The 20,629-nt window shown below is 51.3% G+C and overlaps 6 protein-coding genes across 6 annotated transcripts; 4 read left to right on the top strand and 2 right to left on the bottom strand.

Annotated features, from left to right (window-relative positions):
* Positions 1-954: 954 nt before the first annotated feature.
* UCRPA7_3779 (putative aspartyl-trna synthetase protein) lies at positions 955-2,241 on the top strand (the record flags this gene model as incomplete). The annotated part of the gene is made up of 3 exons (XM_007916276.1): positions 955-1,062; positions 1,110-1,238; positions 1,294-2,241. 3 exons carry the CDS (start codon positions 955-957, stop codon positions 2,239-2,241), a joined length of 1,185 nt encoding a protein of 394 aa, XP_007914467.1.
* Positions 2,242-3,641: 1,400 nt separating this feature from the next.
* UCRPA7_3778 (putative glycoside hydrolase family 2 protein) lies at positions 3,642-8,514 on the bottom strand (the record flags this gene model as incomplete). The annotated part of the gene is made up of 4 exons (XM_007916250.1): positions 3,642-6,072; positions 6,700-6,707; positions 7,118-7,257; positions 7,311-8,514. 4 exons carry the CDS (start codon positions 8,512-8,514, stop codon positions 3,642-3,644), a joined length of 3,783 nt encoding a protein of 1,260 aa, XP_007914441.1.
* Positions 8,515-9,871: 1,357 nt separating this feature from the next.
* Positions 9,872-10,276, top strand: UCRPA7_3777 (hypothetical protein; the record flags this gene model as incomplete). The annotated part of the gene is made up of 1 exon (XM_007916301.1): positions 9,872-10,276. The coding sequence occupies one exon, from the start codon at positions 9,872-9,874 to the stop codon at positions 10,274-10,276; it is 405 nt and encodes a 134-aa protein (XP_007914492.1).
* Positions 10,277-11,108: 832 nt separating this feature from the next.
* On the bottom strand, positions 11,109-12,725 carry UCRPA7_3776 (putative cytochrome p450 monooxygenase protein; the record flags this gene model as incomplete). Its single annotated transcript, XM_007916222.1, has 1 exon — positions 11,109-12,725. The coding sequence occupies one exon, from the start codon at positions 12,723-12,725 to the stop codon at positions 11,109-11,111; it is 1,617 nt and encodes a 538-aa protein (XP_007914413.1).
* Positions 12,726-14,175: 1,450 nt separating this feature from the next.
* Positions 14,176-15,288, top strand: UCRPA7_3775 (putative fatty acid elongase protein; the record flags this gene model as incomplete). The annotated part of the gene is made up of 3 exons (XM_007916369.1): positions 14,176-14,586; positions 14,643-14,925; positions 14,990-15,288. The coding sequence occupies 3 exons, from the start codon at positions 14,176-14,178 to the stop codon at positions 15,286-15,288; spliced, it is 993 nt and encodes a 330-aa protein (XP_007914560.1).
* Positions 15,289-17,385: 2,097 nt separating this feature from the next.
* On the top strand, positions 17,386-18,575 carry UCRPA7_3774 (putative capsule polysaccharide biosynthesis protein; the record flags this gene model as incomplete). Its single annotated transcript, XM_007916365.1, has 3 exons — positions 17,386-17,595; positions 17,697-18,479; positions 18,561-18,575. 3 exons carry the CDS (start codon positions 17,386-17,388, stop codon positions 18,573-18,575), a joined length of 1,008 nt encoding a protein of 335 aa, XP_007914556.1.
* Positions 18,576-20,629: the final 2,054 nt, after the last annotated feature.

The raw sequence follows: 20,629 nt of genomic DNA, 5'->3' as shown, positions 1-20,629 counted from the left end.
CTGTTTTAGCTCGTCAACCACGGAGCCCTCAAATCCAAAGACGGTGGCAGCATGGGGCCACTGAATCCACCACGGTCGTTTCCAAGGATCAACCAGAGGATCACTTCACACAAAGCTGGGAAGACTATAAGAAATACTGTCTGCTTGTTCATTGTCGTCACGGGAGACTTTTTATTCTGACAAACTCGCACAGTCCATTTCCCAGATCACTCCACTGCTCAGGACTTCAAAGTCGGCAACACCGTCACAGTCCATGGCTTTCTAAGTAAGAGGAAAGAAGTTTCTTCAAAAATTGCTTTTGCAAGCCTTCTGCAGGACTATGCTCCAAAGATAGAGCTCGCATCAGCATGGCAGGAGTCCGGCTCCGAGGCACATCAGCTCCACCAGGCCTTCAAATCAATCCCACCCTTCAGTCCCGTTTCTGTCACTGGCGTTGTAAGCAAGGTATCCCTCAAGGAGTCTCGCCATAGCTCTCCATTGAAGTTCCCCAGCGGAACAGACCACATTCGCGTCGAGCTGCAATCTATTCAGGCCCTGAATGTTTTCCCCCGAAGCATCATCATCTCCGACAATGTCCAATTCCCGCCGACCATGCGTCATCTCCAGATGAGATTCTCGCAGACACTCCGTAGCAGACTTGACTTCCGTCACTCGCTCCAGCGCGTTGCCGAGAGGACGCTTGACGACCTCTTCTTCAGACGAGTTGAGACACCAGTGCTGTTCAAATCAACCCCTGAAGGCGCCCGGGAGTTTCTCGTGCCGACTAGACGTCGTGGCTATGCATATGCGTTGCCTCAAAGCCCCCAGCAGTATAAGCAGATATTGATGGCCTCTGGCTTCAATGGATACTATCAATTTGCTCGGTGCTTTCGTGATGAGGATTTGCGTGCCGATCGACAGCCTGAGTTCACCCAGCTCGATCTGGAGATGGCGTTTGCCACAGGCAAAGACGTGATGCACCTCATCGAAACAGTAGTGAGGGATTTATTCAAAGAGATCACGGCCAAGTTCCAGATACTATCTACAGAAGGAGAGTTGGTGCCCGTGCGCAAGGAGGTCTACGTAAGTACAATATTTTCGCTAGCTATGCAGGTGCTAATATTCCGAAGGATGTGACGGGGCGTGAAACTGTGATTGATTATCCTTCGTTGTCAGATGAGGCATTCCCGCGATTGCAATATGACGATGCCATGGCCCTATATGGGTCCGATAAGCCAGACCTGAGGATACCGAACAAGGTACATCATCAATTGGGCTTGTGAGTTGAAAGTTTAGTTTGGCTAACCCTCACAGATTTGCCGAGTTGACTCCGTCCTTCCGAAGAACTTCGTGTCAATGATATCTGATGTTGAGAACCCCGCCATCGACGCTTGCAAATTCCGCCTTAACGGATCCATCAAAGAGAATTGGGCATTTGTTCGTGAACTTTGGGACTCCCTACCGACGTCCCTGGCTAAAAACCCCGATGGTGCTCCAGCCGTGATGGTTTTTGATTCCAGCAAGCCCATGTGTGGTCTGTCAGCTTTAGGCCACGAGGCCTTCCAGGAGATCACTGGCGACGGCCAGATTGCGGAAGCCCTTGGCGATTTTGAAGATGGTGACATCCTCATCACTCAGGCTCGCGAGGACAGGCCGTTCGAGGGTGGATCAACAGCACTGGGAAATGTCAGGCTTGCGTTCTACCAAGCTGCGGTCGATAAAGGTCTTTTGGAGCGCGACGACAGCTTCAAATTCCTGTGGGTGGTTGGTTTCCCGCTCTTCACACCCAACAACGATGTCGATCCGGGCCAGGGGGGTGCTTCAGGTTTCTCGTCCACCCATCACCCCTTTACTGCGCCATTGACATCCAAAGATTTTGAGCTTCTAGCGACCGACCCTCTTCGAGTAAAGGCGGATCATTACGACCTCGTGCTAAACGGCGTTGAGCTTGGCGGCGGTAGTCGTCGTATCCATGTTGCCGAAGTCCAAGAATATGTCCTCCGGGATATCCTCAAGATGAGTGATGAGGGCATCTCACATTTTTCACATCTGATTGAAGCCTTGCGAGCAGGCTGTCCTCCACACGCCGGGTTCGCCTTTGGCTGGGATCGTCTAGTGGCGACACTCAGCTACACCAAGTCCGTCAGGGATGTCATCGCCTTTCCCAAGAACATGAAGGGAGAAGACATGATGGCGAAAAGCCCGCTCAAGGTCACACCCGGGCAATTGAGCACTTATCATCTTGCTCTTAAGGCTAAATAATACCTCACGTAGTTGCCTGTGTACATCTCCCCTGAGATCTCTCTATGTCCACCTAGACCAGGACTGTACATCTCAAGATACCATGTACCATCACTGTTTGTATCATATATAGATCTGCTCAGCGACCATTGTACAATTACACAGCCTTAAAAGTCTCATACTCCCGTCTTTTTCATGGCATTCCCCAGCTGCTTTGTTAGAGCAGAGATGTCAGACAACCAACTGCCAGCGCAATGATTGCCGTTGGAAAGAGATTGAAGCTACCGAGTCCTCGGGCAGCCAGACTATCCTGCGTTGAACTCGAGCTCGCACTCGCACCAGCACTGGCTGCTGCCGAAGAAGCAGCTTGTCCAGCCGTAGCCGCAACGCTTTCTGCGCTGGCGACCGCAGACGACGCCGCCGCCTGTCCCGACGCCCCAGCCGTAGCAGCCACGCTCTCCGCATTCGAGACAACCGAGCTCGCATACGCCTGGGCACTGGATGCAATAGCGGCGGCATCGCTTGTGTAGTCGTCCGCGACCGTCTTGGCAAACGACTCGTAGCTCGCCGCAATGCTCTCTGCGTTCGACACGATCGACTTCCAGTCTTGCCGTTTGCCATGGAACCGGTTGAGCATGGGGCTTGGTGTGATCACTGGTGCCGGAGCTCGTGTGGCGTTTAAGTCGGCGAGACAGCTGGCTTCGGCCGCTGCGACGCTCGCAGATGAGAGGGCTGCAGACTCAGCATCCTGCCAGCTTTGACGCTTACTGCTCGACCGGTGCGTTAGACTCCCGTGATTAGACTTAGGAAAAGTTGTGATGGCTTACACATTCATATCTTCAGCGATGGCATCAGATGCCACGAGGCCGGCGCTGGCAATGAGGAGAGCTGCCTTGAAATAATGCATACTTGAAGATAGTCAATGTTCTTGTGACTTGGCTATTTTGATTAACTACAAGATTTGGCATTTACAGACTTGCAAACGCGATTGCTTATAGTTTCTATGTTCAGTTGTATATATATCTTGACGGTGAACTATGTCAAGAGCCAGCAAAGGCTCAAAGAACAGGATATGCTACAGATCTCAAGGGAGCTCTTTGACGGCCCATAGACATCAAAGCTGATCCATTATCACTTCTGGGTGCTTGTGCCTGCAGATCGTCCTCGGACCCATGATCTGCATGCTTAGACCCGGCAGTGTTGCCGGCACGGGTCCGGATGGTGACGAATAGTATCCACCGCTACCCACAATGACAATAATTTGATCCAGATAATCTTGTTCAGATGTTTTCTGGGCAAGCGGAGGGTGAAGTAACAGAGCGCCTACTAGCTAAAGCACATCGACAGTCACGAATTTTCCCCGTTTCTTACCAGTGTTTCTTATTATTTAACTACCAGATTTCTTGCCACAATGTTTTATGTCATTGAACTTGAAGGCCTAAGGTAGCTGTAGTAAGACCGGTTGCTGAAGCCGACACAGTGATCTTTCCTGCGGCGCCGGCATCAGCCCGGACAATTGCTAATACCATCCCACTATAAGCCTTTCGTGTCAATGATGGGAAAGCAGTCATGTCCGCCGGGTCGCCATTGTCTGTAGACACAATCTGACCGGGCCCAGAGATCGAGAATGTGACTGCATGGTTCGCGCGCGGGACTACATCGCCGTTGCTATCCACAACCGCAACCCTGATGAAGGACAAATCATCCCCATCTCCCTTGATGGCAGTTCGGTCAGCCGTGATGTTCAGCTTAGCAGCGATATCAACGGTTCTTTTAGAGTCCGTGGCCCATTGTGTTCCGTTCTTGTAAGCAACCACACTGATGTTGCCTGGCTGGTAGACCACGTTATCCCACCGGAAGCGGTATGTGTTCTGTGCCTTCTTCACTCGCCCTGCAGACTTTCCATTCACAAAAAGTTCCGCCTCGTCCCCCGATGAGAACACGTGAACCGGAGTGACCTGTCCAGCTCTCTCCGGCCAGGTCCAGTGGGGTAGAATATGAGCCATGGGGAAGTCAGGACGCCAATGAGATTGATACAAGTAGAAACGGTCCTTCTCGAAACCGGCCATATCAATGATCCCAAAGTAGGAGCTGCGGGCTGAATCGTACGGCGTGGGCTCACCGAGGTAGTCCCAGCCCGTCCACACAAATTCACCAGCCACATAGGGGTTTCTCTCATGCGCCTCAAAGACCTTATCAGGCGATGATCCCCATGAAGTTGCGTACAGCTCATAAGCGCTGACTTGCAAGGCCGAGGAGTTTCCACCCGACCCGTTACCAACCGTTGCGCTCTTGCCACTGGTCACTGGGAAGAAGTACGTGCCACGGGTACTGACAGCGGAGGAGCTCTCGCTGGCCCATATGACTTTGCCCGGGTACTTCTGATGGAAGCTCGAGAAGGATCCGGATGTCGATGTGCCAAGACCTTCACCCTGATAATTCAAGCCTTCAATATCCAGGACATTGGCTAAGGAGCTACCAGCCGAAGCCGCATTCATCGCCACGGTGACCGGGCGCGTCGGATCCTCATCGCGGGCTATATCGCGTAGGCCCTGAGCAGTCGTGCCACCAGCTGCGCTCGACTGTTCTCCGACCTCGTTGCCGACACTCCATGCCATAATCGAAGGGTGGTTACGATCCCGCCGAATGAAAGAGCGGAGATCAGGCTCATGCCAATCCGCGAAGATCAAATGGAAATCATTCGTCGTCTTTTGGTTATTCCAACAATCGAAAATCTCATCCAGGACCAAGATACCCATTCGATCTGCAAGATCCAGAATCTCAGGAGCAGGTGGGTTGTGTGATGTCCTCAACGCATTACTACCCATTTCTTGCAACATCTGCAGCTGCCTCTCTGCCGCTCGGATGTTGAACGCGGATCCAAGGGAGCCGAGATCGTGATGGTTGCAAGTGCCCTGTATGGGCACCGCCTGGTCATTGATTAAAATGCCTTTGTCCGCGTCATATTTAATCGCGCGAATGCCGAATTGCGTCTCATATGTGTCAACCACACTTCCACCGATTGATAGAGTCGTTATGGCAACATATAGATTTGGCGATTGTATTGGCTTCGGACCCCATAGCAATGGCTTTGCTATTGACACCGACCCGTTGACAGACTGCTTCTTTCCCATTGCCACCGTTGCTGTTACTGGTTTGAAGCTAGCCATTACATCGCCGCCCGCTCGGCCAGTTGACGGGTCGAGTAAGTGGACTTCTGTTGATACATCAACCTGCTGGCTAGTGTTTCCTTTGTTCTCAACATCGACCACTAGGTTGACTGTGGCAGAGTCTTTAGAGACAGTTGGCGTTGTGATATATGTCCCGTACTGTCCAACATGCACCGAATTAACTTTTACTAGCCAGACATTTCTATATATGCCAGCACCGGGGTACCACCGTGAGTTATTTAGCGCATTGTCCACTCGAATAGCCAAAATGTTGTCGTCGCCAACTTTCAGGTATGGAGTAAGATCCAGTCGGAACGAGGCATAGCCATACGGCCATCCACCAACTAAGTTTCCGTTCAGCCAGACAGTCGCATAAGACATAGCACCGTCCACGTCCAAGAATATAGTCTTGCCCACATCATCTGATGTCACTGTAATATTACGGCGGTACCAGCCGACTCCATTTGAAGGTAGGCGACCCATGCCACCCGATACGCCAGGAGCATTGAAGGGCCCCTTGATGGCCCAGTCATGGGGTAGATTAACAGTCTCCCATTGCCTATCGTCAAATGATGACTGTGTATACTGAATGCTGCTGCCGGGAGGAGTTCCAGAGGGTGATTGGATCTTCGCGCCTTTGACGAAGTCGTTGGCTGAGGGGAGAACCCATTGTTTCAGCGTGCTGTATGACAGTGAGTCAGGATTCGACGTGAAACGTGAGAACTTCCAGGCAGTATTGATACTGAGCCGCTCACGACCTGGAGCCCCAGTTGCACGAGGCTTCAGCGTCAAGGTTTCAGCGAGTGAAGTATTAGTGAACAACAAAAGGCCCAAAAACAGAATTGCTCGATAACTACTCTGCATTCGCAAAAGAAACGCCATCTTTATGACCTATATACTAGCACACATAGTCTTGAAGTCAAAGGAGTTTGAGGCAAGCTTCACGTAGGCGAAGCACTGCAATTGATATATACCTTTGCGGAACATACCGTTCCGGGATCACCTACAAATGACACTTACCATATCGCCAAGAAGATCACAAGTCGCGCCGGCCCGGATTCGGAACGAAGATCTATAGTCGGTCCTTTTAATATGTTCAACGGCAGTCAACAAAATCAAGTCGCGGCTGTTTAGCCTGTTGTAAGTTGTGCCTGTGGACTTGCTACAGGCGCCCGAATCACGTCCTACAGCACAATTCAATAGTCATATAAGATTAGCCGCGCCCGACAACTAAATGATGCGCTTGTTATATCTTTCCATAATGGGAAGTGAGAGTTCACTCCGCCATATATCAGTATGAGGGGCTCACCAATTGCACTATTAACAGCCTCAGCTCAGTTCAGATGGATAAGGTCTAGCACAGAATCAATCACCATTGAAATTCACAAATGAGGGTTGGCATTGACGGCATGGAGAATAAGGATTTGGCGTTGAAGAAGAAAAAAGCGTGCATTTGTCTGTATTCTGGAGGACTCAGCATGAAAAGCATGGGCTGAATCACATGGCCTTTACATGGTCGATTGCATAGAGTCACGGCCATTATCTAACTTAACTTTTCCGAGGTTTGCAGCATTGTCGTAAACTCTGAACTTAGTCTATACTATGAATGGGTTCATTACAATATGTTATTATGAGCTTTGAGACGTATCAAGACATGGTGTCCCTAATATCGAGTCTTCATTCATGGAAAAAGTCTACCGACCACGATGAGCCTTTCGAAGTCGTACCTGGACGCCAGTCCCACTTCGGTTTTCGATTGCGTGGTGCAGTCTGATTTTGCCATCACCTTGCTCCATGTTCTCAATTCTGTCATACTGCTGGCAGAAGCGGGCTACAACGTATCCAACTTGTGTGAGGGCGAATTGTTCTTTATTTCGAATTAGTGTCTTGTTAAGGGGAGTGATTGAGGAGTAGACTTACGACCAAGGCACTTGCGCGCACCACCTCCAAAGGGGATGAACTCCCAACCAGGTCTCTTAACCTCCCATCGTTCGGGCTTGAACTCTTCCACATCCGCACCCCACAGGTCTGCGCGGTGTTGCAGCGCGTAGAACGGGATGAGAACCTGTGTGCCTTCGGGAATGAATACCCTACTGGTGCCGTCTGGCCCTCCACCTGTTGGCAAGACGGTGTCCCTCAAGGCTCTGCGCTCATTCATTGGAATGACAGTCGCGACTCGTAGAGTCTCATTGATGACCCATTGCAGATACTTGCAGTCTCGCACGGCTCTAAAGTCTGGCGGCGTGTCACCGAAGCTGTTCAGCAGTGTCTGCCGTAGCCTCTCAAAGACGTCCGGGTGACGGGCGAGGAAGTAAAAGACCCAGCCGAGGAGAGACCCCATTGTGTCTCTTCCAGCAATGAGCACGTGAAGTGTCTCATTTCGGAGTTGCTTCGGGTCTTGCGTGACTTTGGCAAGCTCGTCCAAGAGGTTGAATGCCTTGCCTTTTTCAGGGTCAGACGACACTTTTTCCGGAGGCGGATGAGCCAGGCGGTCAGCGACAATTGCATCGGCATAACTATGGATGGTCTTGCAGTTCTCATCAAACTCCTTGCTTGTCAGCAGCCAGTAAAATTTAGCCAGTGCACCGCGCTTGTCAATCCAGACTTTGGCTTGGTCAAAGTGTTTGGCGATGTCACTGTTTGCGCCTGCTCCGCCGTTCTGCGCCGTGATCAACGAGTTGACAGACTTTCCATACAGAAACTCGGTTACAGTGTCTAGTGTGTATCGGAATAGCAGTGGCTGTAGATCAATCTTTGATGTCCAGCCATTAGAATCATCCGTTGGTAGTTGGCCCATCAAGACTTGGAGATGCTTCTCCTCCAGCTCTAAATCACTAATCATCTCTCTGGCAAACTGTGGGCGCAATAGCGCGCGACTGTGCTTCCAAGTCTCGCCGCGGCTAGTAAAGATGCCCTTGCCGAGGAGGGGCATCCACGATGCTTGTCTTGTGTTGCTGATGTCAAAGTCGGGGCTTGAGAACAAGACTCTCACGTTCTCCGGGTCGCGCGTGACAAAGATCTCGTAGTCAAGGATGGGTACTCGAAGGGTATGGCAAGTAGGAGACACGCTGTCCATGGTAGACACGATGAACTGCGGTCCTCTATCTTCCTTGGTCGCCCTCATGGACTCTCTAAGGATGGAGTTGCCCAGCCAGTTCTTGCTGCGCAGAGTCGGCGGTGGAAGACATCCCAACGACGCTGCCTTTGCATGTTGGCGACGCCTCCGATTCAGCGAAAGTATGATCCTGTACGTAATGGCTGCGCAGAGCAGAACGAAGAACGATCTCATAAGAGAAATCATATTGCTTGCTCTACTACTACTCCAAAGTATAATTCATCAAAACCTGACTTGGCGATTTCCAAAACGACGGCGCGATGAAGATCAATAACGCGGAATGTAGTTGTAGAGCATCATTATGTCAGCTTACACGACAGCATCCAGGCACGCTACAACCCCGCGGGTACCGTGCAATGTGCCTTTGTGGCTCGGGTGCATTGACCATCTGCACGTCATTCTTTTTCTTGCAAGGAGGCACTGATCACATACGTAAGGTCCTCTCTGCCATCTCTGGATACGGGCTAACACTGGACGCTATTCCCTCGCACTGATAATGGGCAGAATCCGCTCCGGCGGCATGTTTGGTGACTGGGGCTGCTGCGAAGATCGTCATCCCGCCAATAACGAGATTGAACAGTTGTAATGGTCAGCGTGGAGACTGAGATCCGCAAGGGGAGCATTAGCTTACCAGCAAAATCTTGATAAGAGAGAGATGATTGAGCTGCTACGTCCAAGCGCTGAGACGTGCCTAAGATGCATGTCTTGGAAACAAGGGGGGCGGATTGCTGTGATGGCGGGACGCTACCAAACCATACCAAAGCTCGGGAGGGCACGCTAGACAGGGAACTCCACCAACGCCGGGATGCGGCTCTCCACTGAACGGCAGATCCCTCCAGGTCCGACGGGGCCGCTAGTAAGAGCCGCAGGACGATCGACGTCAGGATTGCCCAACAGCGGGTTAGCGAACAGGGGCCATTCCTGGATCAATATCCTTGTCCCAGCCAACAAATCCCGACCCAGCAGGCCGGATTGGGAAGACAATAAGACAAAGCAAGCAGCTAGTCAAACTCGTGCCCAAACGGTGAGTGTAGTCATTAGGCATATGCGAGGGAAGCTATGTACCACGGCTTGTGCTTTGGTCGCCGAGCCTTTTACCCCTGAAAGTGGACTCATTCCCCCATGGGAATTTTTTCTCCGGACGCAAAACAATAGTCGGGGGGATCTGTGGAATTCTGACATATATACGGAAGGGCTTCCCTGTCTTGACTCTCGTTGCCCCGTTGCACTCACGTTCTGTTTCAGTGTTTCAGTGTTTCCAGCCTCCCTGTTTCTCGCAGCAATTCAGTTGTCCTACTTACGTTCCGACTGCCATTCGGCTCTCCACAATACCATCCCTCGTCTCTCGTTTTCAGCTTCTATTGCGATGCAGTCGTCTCTCTTCCTCGTGGCCCTTCTTGGCCTGGTCCTCAGCGCGCCGTTGATGCCGCACACTATCGAGGACCGGGCCCTCATCAACATCAGCCCGGACCTGGACATATCCATTACGCACAAAGACAACAATGAGTGCATTGGCATTGGCATCTCCGTCTGCGACCCCATCAACGTCAATGGCACTCAAAATGCAGCGGATACCTCTGACGACTCATCAAACACCTCGTCCTCAGACGATGAGTCGTCTAGCAGCACGAGCAGTGGTGGAGATGCCTTGATCAACATCAGCCCTGATCTGGACATTGACATTGACGACTCTGGGAACAACGAGTGCTTTGGCATCGGCATCTCGGCTTGTGACCCTATCAATGTGAACGGTAACCAGAACACGACTTAAGGGACCTCCTCAGTTTGGCGCATTTTTTGTATGTGGGGACGATTGAGCTCCTCGTTGGCTTGGAAGATAATGTTTGAGGCATGGCGTTGAGCGGAAAACTACCTATTCTACTGTACTGTATTTCAGGCACCCGTGTAGGGTCCCGGCTGTAGCGTAACCATACCTGATCTGAATAATCAAAGCTTGAGTAAATCGCCGAGCCTGACTCAAAGTGATGCGCGTGCCTTGCTGTTGAGCGCCGATCAATTGTGGAGATTCATATTTGAAATCTCAGCGCACATATCTCAATCGTTGAACCATAAAGACAGATATATGGGTCCGAGCGATAAGAATCCCAAGAATCCCATCCAGGAAGTTGATACTCGCAAATAAAACCTGTATCTTTGTACTGCGTCTGAGATCGACGACGCGAACGCACCGTCTATTGATTCCGGATACTAAGACCGGTAAGAAAGGCCCACCCACATCTGAGAGTGGTACAATGCTTGTATTACCTTCCTGGAAACCTTGATTATGGCTCAGTATGATCTCACCTAGCATCGAAAGGAGCAGTCAGAGAGAACATGATCTCCACCGCGTGGGGAATGTTGTGGTAAAAACACAAAGAATATCCAGGGCTTTCACCCGTGTCATGGAGTTTGTCACATGCAAGACAACATCACAGTCAATGGAGCACAGTACATCGTAATTACTGATTAATTCGTGATAGCTGCGGTTAATACTCTTGTGCGTGCTTGCAATGAACTCTACGCCGTCTCGCAGTAGTACGCGAACGCCCGTCGAATGATTGATACATGAATCTACAGGGAAAGGACTACCAAGCTTCTAGGTTCTAGATAGCCGTAACCTTGAGCGTGACGCCCTCCTTAGGACGCAGCACCAGGCGCCACATCTTCCAGTCCTCTGGGTTGGGTGTGCTCTCGTCCCGCTTAAACTCGTACATGCTCAGCAAGCAGCAGAGCAGAATCTTCATCTCTGTCTCGGCGAACTTCTTGCCAACGCAGCCGCGCGGGCCCTGCAGGAATGTCATGAAGGCATTAGTCGTGAACGATTCGGGCAGGTCATCCCACCTGTCCGGATCAAACCTGTCTGCTGTCTCGCCCCAGTACATAGGCAGACGGTTGATTGCGTTGGCGAGCACATAGACGACTGTACCACCAGGCACCTTGTAACCGCCGAGCGTGTCGTCGGCTATGCTTTGGCGCACGGTCATGGGAATAGGTGGGATGTAGCGCAGCGACTCGCGGCACACATTGTCGAGGTAGGGCAGCTGGTCTGCGTCTGCAGCGTTGACTTGCGCAGGGTCGAAACGAGACTCTTTGTTGAAGAGGAAGGGCATGTAATCCTTGATCTCCTCGCGCAAGCGCGACTGGATCTCGGGGTGAGTAGAAAGCAGATGTAGCGTCCAGGCAACACCAGTGGCAGTGGTATCATGCCCAGCACCGAGGAAAGTCATGACTTGATCGCGCATTGTCTCAAACGACAGGCCCTTTTCGCCGGCAGCCTTCATCTTCTTGTTGTCGCGGGCAATCAGGGCAAGGATGTCCTTGCCACCAGTATTGTGTTCGGCCTGCTCGACCTTTTCTGTGATGATCTCCGTCGCCTTATCGACGATGATGCCACGGGAAGTCTCCATATCGCGGTTCATCTTGGCGGGAATGTACTTTGATGCCGGGATGAACGCCTGGATACCGTGTAGCATGCGAGACCAGATATCAAAGGCAAAGACCAGACGGTAGGCCTCACGGATAGGAGTTTCTGGGTGCTCAAGAGAGTTGATGTCATAGCCAAAACCAGCCTTGCCAATGATGTCGAGCGTGGTACGGTTCAGCCACTCCAACGCCTCAAAAGACTTGGTTGAGACATTGGACTGCAGCATCTCTTCTCTCCAGCACTTGGCTAGGAGGAGCGACTTCTCCCAGAAGACTGGCGTAAGTGCGCGGATCGATTGGATGGAGAAGCCAGGAGCAAGCGCCTTTCGTTGATGGACATGCTCAGAACCCTCGGCGAGCAGAACTCCCTCTCCCAAGATGCGCACCATCCAGAGCTTGGCACGGACGGGTTTTGGGTAGTTGTAAGGGTTCTTGACAGTCATCTGCTTGAGAGCCTCATCGTCGGCAACCGATAGGCGCTCAGCACCAAAGGGAAAGAAGTAGCGGATGATAGGGCCATACTGTTGATGCCATCGCCGCTGCGGGATACCACATTCTTCGAGAACGATATCGAAGAACTGGCCCCAGAGTGGGAAACCTGGTACCGTCGGTACGTGCCTCAACTCGGACACGTAGAATGGGTAGATCCAGCTCATCCAGACGACAAGATACAGTGGTACGACCACCGCCCATGTCCAGCCAACAGCAGACACGACAGGATAGTCATACTTTTTGGCTGCGACGAAAGCGGCAGCCGCCGTTGCCGTGATGACGGGGGTGAAGGAAATCTTGTCCATTGAGAAAGAATTGACAAAGACGAAGATCAAAGAATATGGGTTGACCAGCAGTACACACTTGACAGTATACTAGAATGGAGGGCACCAGCGATATATATCAGACACTAAGGGAGACGTCACTTACATAGTGAGTGTGTGCGTACAGTGTACATCTCGTATCAAGGTACAGTCAGCATGCGGTGTATGGGCAAGTCGTAAAACAGACTTATCCACTGGCCCGACATATCGCCAGATGGTTACAATTCAAGACTTAGCCCTGCAGTGGAACTTGAAATTGCATGCCGCAAGGCCGAGCCCTTTTGCGAAGTCTCATTGGATACCTGTGATGATGTCGATCATCCGGAAACTCTCAGAGCAGCTTGTGAAATACCCGACTAGCCTAGGCTGGGGCCTTAGTCTGGCTTGGATTGCAAGGGTGAAGGCGGAAGTTGAAATGGCCGGGAGGCTGAAGTGAGTGGGTTGATGACCTGAACTCAGAGTTCCACTTGTGTGGGTGCCAGCGGCAGACCCATCGACCTTGACTGAAACCTTGCATACCTCCTGCGTATGTGAGACTTGCACGCCTTTCCGCTCGCCTATGGATTGATCCCATCATTACTTCGTTGACAGCCGTTAACAAAAGAACAGTCCCGCTCAAAGCCTTATGTTGGCAGTGTGGTCTGTGTGGCATCCCTCGAACGACTAGGAATGCCAATATTTCCGATTTCACATGTCTCATGAACCAAGTGTGAAGTCTATGGGATCCACAGCGAACTATGGCCTCTTCCATGAATACCTGGAGCCTCCACAGGCTTGCCCAAGTCGACAGTTCTTCGGTGGCAAGTTAGCCAATCCAGGTAATCCCACCGAGCAGTAAGAGACCTCACAATTCGATCTCGATGCTGGTTTTTTGATGGAAAGAAACGTCATGACTGAAAGTACATTGCCTTACTGTATGGGACTTTGTATTTGCCAGAGCCCTGTATTGTGGAGCAATATTCCAACGCTTTGGTCGGAGTGGGTTCGATAGTAGGTCCCCAGTGTCTCCATTTCAGCTGGTTGTTTGCGACAATCCGACAAACCGTACAATGGCACCCCAGGAATTCGACCATTGCAAGTGTCTCCACCAGAATTTGATGTCCGTCCATGCTCGAGAAACCGCAATCTCGCAAATGCAGTTGACAAATCAGGAAATTTATGACGTGTAGTGCTAAAAAGGATTCAGCATGTGATTGATATCGACGCCCTGCAGAGCAACGAAGCTAATGCCGGTACAAGCTCAAGCGCCTCCCATCTCCGGTGCTTGATTGTTATCGAGGCTTATCACTTGCGTACCTCGCTCAACTTCCAAGAATATAATCAGCGAGTCTTCCACTACTGTAATTGGCGCTCACTTCATCCATTGCGGTGTGCTGGTCTCTGGGATCGAAAGCTTCTCTCACACCTTTTGCTAGTCTTTTCTTGCGCCATCATGTCCTTCAACTCCTCGCCTCCGCTGCTGATGCAGCAGCAGCCCTCTGCAGTCCCATCGTTCAAAGCATGGGATGCTTTTGACAAGGCCTGGATGGCTGTCAAGGGCTACCACGCAGACCAGTTCAAGTTCGTGCCAGGCAAGACTCCGTTCTCAACACTTGAAGAGACGGTGGGCATGGTAGTTTTGTACCTGCTGGTGATCTTTGGCGGCCGCGAGTTCATGAAAAATCGGGAGCCGCTCAAGCTGAACTTCTTGTTCAAGGTCCACAACTTCATGCTCACTGCGCTGAGCGGCGGTCTGCTTGTACTATTCCTCGAGCAGCTCCTCCCATCGCTGTGGCGCGATGGTCTCTATGAGAACATATGTGGTGCCGACGGCTGGACGAAGCCTCTCGTGACTTTGTACTATGTAAGTTGAGAGGATCATGAGCCATAGTCGACGTTTCCGCTAACATGATAACCCAGCTCAACTACATCACCAAGTACATTGAGCTGATTGATACCGTCTTCTTGATGGTGAAGAAGAAGCCTTTGACCTTCCTCCATTGCTATCACCACCCTGCGACCGCGCTTTTGTGCTACACGCAGCTCATTGGAAGCACTTCAGTCTCATGGGTACCAATCACGCTGAACCTGACAGTTCACGTGGTCATGTATTGGTACTACTTCCAGAGCGCGCGTGGTGTCAAGGTATGGTGGAAGGAGTGGATCACCAGGATGCAAATTGCTCAGTTCATCATCGATCTCGGTAAGTCATTGGCCCCAGCACGAATAACAAGGCGTAGATGTCAGTCCTAACGTTTGAAACTCAGGCTTTGTCTATTTCGCTTCTTGGGATTATTTCGCCAGCGCCCACGCTCCCTGGTTGCCTCATGTTGGTCGCTGTGCCGGCGAGCCTTACGCGGCAGTCTGTGGATGCCTGATCTTGAGCTCGTACCTGGTACTCTTCATCATGTTCTACATCGCGACCTACAAGAAGGCTAGCGCCCGCAAGGCAAAGAAAGGCCAGTCGGTCGACAAGAAGGACGGAGTGTCAGCGGTCAAGCAAAGTGCGACCAAGGTCGCCAGCGGGACGCTTGCGCATTCCGTCACCCCCATGGCCGAGAAATAGAGCCGCTCGTTAGCGGAACAGTGAGCCTCCGGTTGAGGCCTAGCGCTACGGGCGCGAGAGCAGCCGTGGCCCGGACAGTAATGCCGCCGTGTGCGGATTGGTGCAGTGTCTTGTCAGATCTGCATCCCTGTGGATAAGATTAGCGAGTTGCTAAGGCGAGAGAGCCCAGATATCGCCAATTAGCGTGTAATGTAATGTAATGTAATGTAGTAGAAGAAGACTGGCAGGGGCCGCGGGAAGGCGCTCTTAGCAAATAATTATTGCATCTGCCTTGCATCACGACTGGAGTTGGTGGAGTGGAGTTTTGAAGAGAGCAGGTAGAGAACAAGCAAGACACGAAGACTTGTCGTTGGAAAGTCGCAATTCCGCATCGCCCGTATGTACCTAGCATCTCACCAGACTTAAGCCTGTTTGGGCCTAGAGCAGCCCTACCATGCAGTAGCGCGGGAGCCGCTTGGGCCGCTTATCAGGGGCCGTTGCACTTCAGCTTTGTCGTCGTTTTCAGTGTCTCATGGTTCTTATCGCACTGCATCATCCATGCAATATAATCATGTCTAGCCCTATCCATTGGCCATCACCCCTGTCTTGGGAAGTCTCCCAGAAGAGCGTATCCTAAAGGCGATCAGGGGGATCTCGATTGCAGTAGATCCGCCGAGATCTCCGTCCCATTCTTCTCGCCGCTACTCTGGGTCTGGCTCTGGCCCCGGCCCGGTTGGTCAGGGAAGAAATACCATCCTGTAGAGATGGTGTTGACCAGTCAGCAGTGACCCAAGCTTAGCCGGAACCGGTGCACGAAGGTTTCCAGTCACGAAGGAGAATGCACGGCATGCTCAAAAAAAAATAAAAAAATTTAAGGGATTGCTCAGTCTTGTTAGTGGTCAAGCACATCGCCCGCCCCTTTCTGAGCACTGACCGCTGCAAGTTGGCCCAACGGCAGGACGCCAAATTATGTCTTAGAAGTCTTAGAAGACAACCCCATGCCAGATTGCATATTCTACTTTTCATATCTCGTATATGCGCGCTCGCCCCAGATAGACTGTAAGGGCTTAAGCTCAACATCAATAATATCAAGGCCCCATGAAAGGAGCGCTTCAGTCGGTGATTGGGGATTATGTTTTGGAATCCAGCGTGCTCCGCAATAGCCATAATGGGAACTTTGATCGCCGTTAGACTAACTCTCCGTGGGATATTGAGGATATTTGGCATTGTCTACAAGGATCCAGGCCTGCTAAAGACCTAACCGGATTTCCTAGGCATCCGGTTGAGGTGTTCCCGTTCGACCTTGTCGCTCCGGGATGCATCCCAAAAATTGCTTAGCCTGACCAGCAGCAAGATTCTACATCGGATCACTTCTGTCCGAGTGAAGATCTCTGCTAGAGTGAACGCTTGCGAGCGACTTCAGCATGTCAAGAGCTGCAAGCCAACTAGCCCCAAGTATTATCAGGACCGACCCATTCTTTGCGTGTCTCCACGGGGCTGGCGCCTTAGCTTCCACCCACAAGCTATTGTCGCGATACTGAAGACTATCATCATAGGTATCAAGTCTCTCTTCGAGATCCACAACTTGATGTAAGTTGGTGGACCATCCTCCCTCTTCAATGATGACATTCCAGCTGGATGTCGACATGTCGAGCCAACAGATGCCCGGTAACACATCCAAATTGACTGATCGACACTGCGAACAGACAATTGGTGGCCCTCCCTTTGGGCTTCTTCTCTTGCAACGATAATGGAGGCCCCGTTGCTGTCTTGCTGGTCCCGAGTAAGAAACCGGGTCCTTGTCACCGGTATCACTGCGTATCCCCTACAAGCCTCCGTCAATACAGCACTATCTGGCCGATCCACCATTGCTTGTTCCAAGTGTTCTCGCTTTGGAAGGGCAGATGTTTGTTTTGGTTTTGTTCACGAGGTCTTACACAGTCCTGGACAGCCAGTAGAGTGTAATTTGTCTCAGTCGTTTCCTCCGGAATGCCTATATGTGAGATTTTAAACCCTAGTGAAGGCTTGACGAAGGCAATCTCCAAAAGCGAGGCACTGCTGCATGTTGACTTGAGCAACTCAACTGTTCTCTGTTCTCATCGCCAAGTGTCTTGCAAGATGCCTGAGACCTATACACTCGGTGTCATCAACGACAGCCGGCAATGGCCGTCACAGTTTGGCGGGCCGCCGGTCACAGCTTCGTCGGCCTTCTCTCTCAGTCAACTTGGCGATGCCCTCAAGTCATATCTTAGTCTCCAGACAGTATGGCTAGGGCTTCTCGTCCTTTTTCTGATTCTGAATCTCAAGAATCTGCCACTTATGTGGCATGTAAGTCACTCAAACAACAACATCAACGCACAACTGCTTATACTGTCTAGATGAGGATTGTCAATGCATTCCGCTTTATTTTAAGAACACAGAGGCCACAGGTGCCCCTGAAGCCATGCCACATCTTCCAGCCCATCATCACCACATCCCAGACGCAACTGCTAGAGATCGACTTCAATATCCACAAGTCCAACTCGTCCTACTTCTCTGACGTCGACATTGCACGCACGCATCTGGTATGCACTCTGTTCGCCAAAGGCATTGAGCAGATGCGTGGCGGCACGGAGGCATACACGGGATCCAAGCAACCAGTGTTTGGCCTTGCGCTCGGTGCCGTCTCGTGCAACTTCCGTCGGGAGCTGCGGCCATATGAGTCCTACGAGATGTGGTCGCGCATCCTTTCTTGGGACGAGAAATGGGTGTACATCGTGACTCATTTCGTGCGGCAAGGCGCTGCTAAGCCAAAGAGCTACTCCCTGTACCCTGAGCAGGGTGGACAGATGAGCGCCCTGGAGGAGGACGAAAGCATGCTCCGGAGAGTCAGCATCGACAGCAACTCGTCCACAGAGGATGAGTCGGGCTTCAAGCCTGATAAGCAAATTTACGCTACCGCATTAAGTAAATGTGTCTTCAAATCAGGACGGAAGACGGTCTCCCCAGAGTTCATGCTACGGATCTCAGGTTTGTTACCTGGAAGTCTAGACGAGGCCATGGGGGAGGACGACACTGCACAAGAACTACGCGAGATAGAGTTCCAGAGAAAGAGAGGCATGAAGATTGCGTCTCAACTTGCGGCACAGAACCAGCAGGCTCTCGAGGAAGAGTTCAGGGGCGGCAGTGGTGAGGTGCTCGGTCGGCACACAGACGGTGCCGGTATTGGCGGTGTAATCAGCACTTTGCTTCAATTAGCCAGACTGAAGAGGTCACAATTGCTATAGAATACAATAATCATGATGAATACTCAGAACAAGTCTGACTGACCTCTAAGTGCAAAGACCGAGCAAACCATGCTGCCACTTGCTGTGCTTTCATTTCCCAATCTTAGATACATCACCATCCACGTGTAAGCGTTCAGTAACGCAACGCAAGGCAGTTCAAAGCTGCAATATCAATTTCAATATCAATAGCTTCATGCAACTCTCAACGTCTATGTCTAAGACAGACGCGCCAATTGGCCATGATGCGAGCAAGGTAGAGAAACATTCTCCATAGAGAGGCCGCATCAGGTTTTTTGTCTTAGAGGACCCCAGTGATCTACGGGGCTATTTTCATATGCAATGTACTTATCTTGAAAATCCAGCATTGCGGAATGTACAGCGTCCCTCTGCATTAGCGTCGCGATAGTCTTGAGCGCGGCGGCTCCACATGGAGTAGGAAGAGCTCCAAGACGGAACGAGAGCCATCCGACTCCGCCCCTTTATCTTAGTGACATCAGAGACGCTTCATTCCGTGAAGATGCCGGCGACTACTGACGGATGCCGTTCGGGAATGTCGTCGGTCCACTGGTACCACGATGAATGTTCCTTGCTGGCTGGGACTCAATGGTGGAGCCCGATGATCTTCATCAGCTCTGGGCAGCTTGTCTCACTTGTGAAATCTTGTACCACTCCCTTGGCTACACCCTTCCTTGGTGAGATGATCTACACATGGATGTCGCAGGGTTGACGTGTACATGTGCGATGCCATATTGTGTAAGCATGCCTTAATTGGATTTTGCGAGTTCTGGTATTGTAGTCGATGCTCTGTACAGTGATCGTCGCGATTGTTGGTCAAAGTTTCCTATTGTTGCCGGAGCAGTGACAAGAGCATTGTTTACAGAGGAAGAGAAGTCAGTGCTGGATCTCTTATCAGCACACCGCAAGATTGTCAATCCTCCTGTGTGCGGAGACGCGAATGAATGTGACAGAACCTCACAGCTGAGCTGAGGCCATCCTTCACACGACATGTCTGAACATGAGAAGAGACACTCAGAAGACACGCCAGAAGAATGGCTGTCTTCTTACTATGGATCATCTATCGATCATTTAGGCCATGAACGGAAGAAGAGCGAAGCCAATTCTGCAACTGAGCTTCTCAGACGAGACGCGACGTCCTCCATATTGGAAGGCGCCTCTGAAGATGATAAAGCTCAATCATCAGCATCTCCTGGCCGGGACAATGACAAGAATAGTATGATTGAAGATGTCCTCGGTGGACCGTTGCGACATCTAGGTCGTCCTGCATCACAGTCCTCCCTCACTGCACAACGAAATCGACGGTCGCGTGTCTTGACTCCCATCGCTGAACAGCGGCATCCAGGCAAAGAAGGCTTGAAAATTAGCAAGTTCACCAGAACTTTCGAGCCTGATCTTCGTGAGGAAGATGAGTCGACAGTGGAAGATAGCCAGATGAGCACCGAGAAAGGCAGCGCGGATGAAGGCTTCCTCTCCGGCTGGCCGCTGTCCGTCCTCATTGTTGGATTATGTCTTGCAGTTTTCCTAATTTCAATCGATCGGACGATCATCACCACCGTAAGATCCCTCCGGCTTTTCAATCAAGACTTTAGCTAATTTATCTCAAGGCGATCCCATACATTACGGCAGAATTCAAGTCAACGCCAGACTTAGGCTGGTACGGTTCATCGTACCTGCTGACGGCATGCGCATTTCAGCCGCTGTTCGGTCGCGTATTCACGCTCTTCTCCATCAAATGGTCCTACCTCTTCGCTTTATTCATGTTCGAGGCAGGGTCACTCCTGTGCGCACTTGCACCAAGTTCGATGTCTCTCATCATCGGACGCGCCATAGCAGGCTTCGGCAGTGCTGGAATTCTCACAGGGAGCTTTGTGGTAGTGGCTACTGCGGTTCCTCTGAGACTACGACCTATCTATACCGCTGTTGTTGGTCTTATGTGAGTTCTACTGCTCCTTATCAGCCCTCGGTCATGCTGACAGAACATAGGTTTGGCGTTGGCGCAACAGCAGGACCACTGCTCGGAGGCGTATTCACAGATCTTGTGGTAAGTTCCACCCTCACATCATTTCGAGCCAAATTGT

The sequence above is a fragment of the Phaeoacremonium minimum genome (assembly GCF_000392275.1).
Source record: "Phaeoacremonium minimum UCRPA7 unplaced genomic scaffold PA7_03_scaffold_290, whole genome shotgun sequence".
In the NCBI taxonomy this organism is placed as follows: domain Eukaryota; kingdom Fungi; phylum Ascomycota; class Sordariomycetes; order Togniniales; family Togniniaceae; genus Phaeoacremonium; species Phaeoacremonium minimum.
Note: the sequence above shows the minus strand (reverse complement) of the source record. Positions and strands in the feature narration are given on the sequence as shown.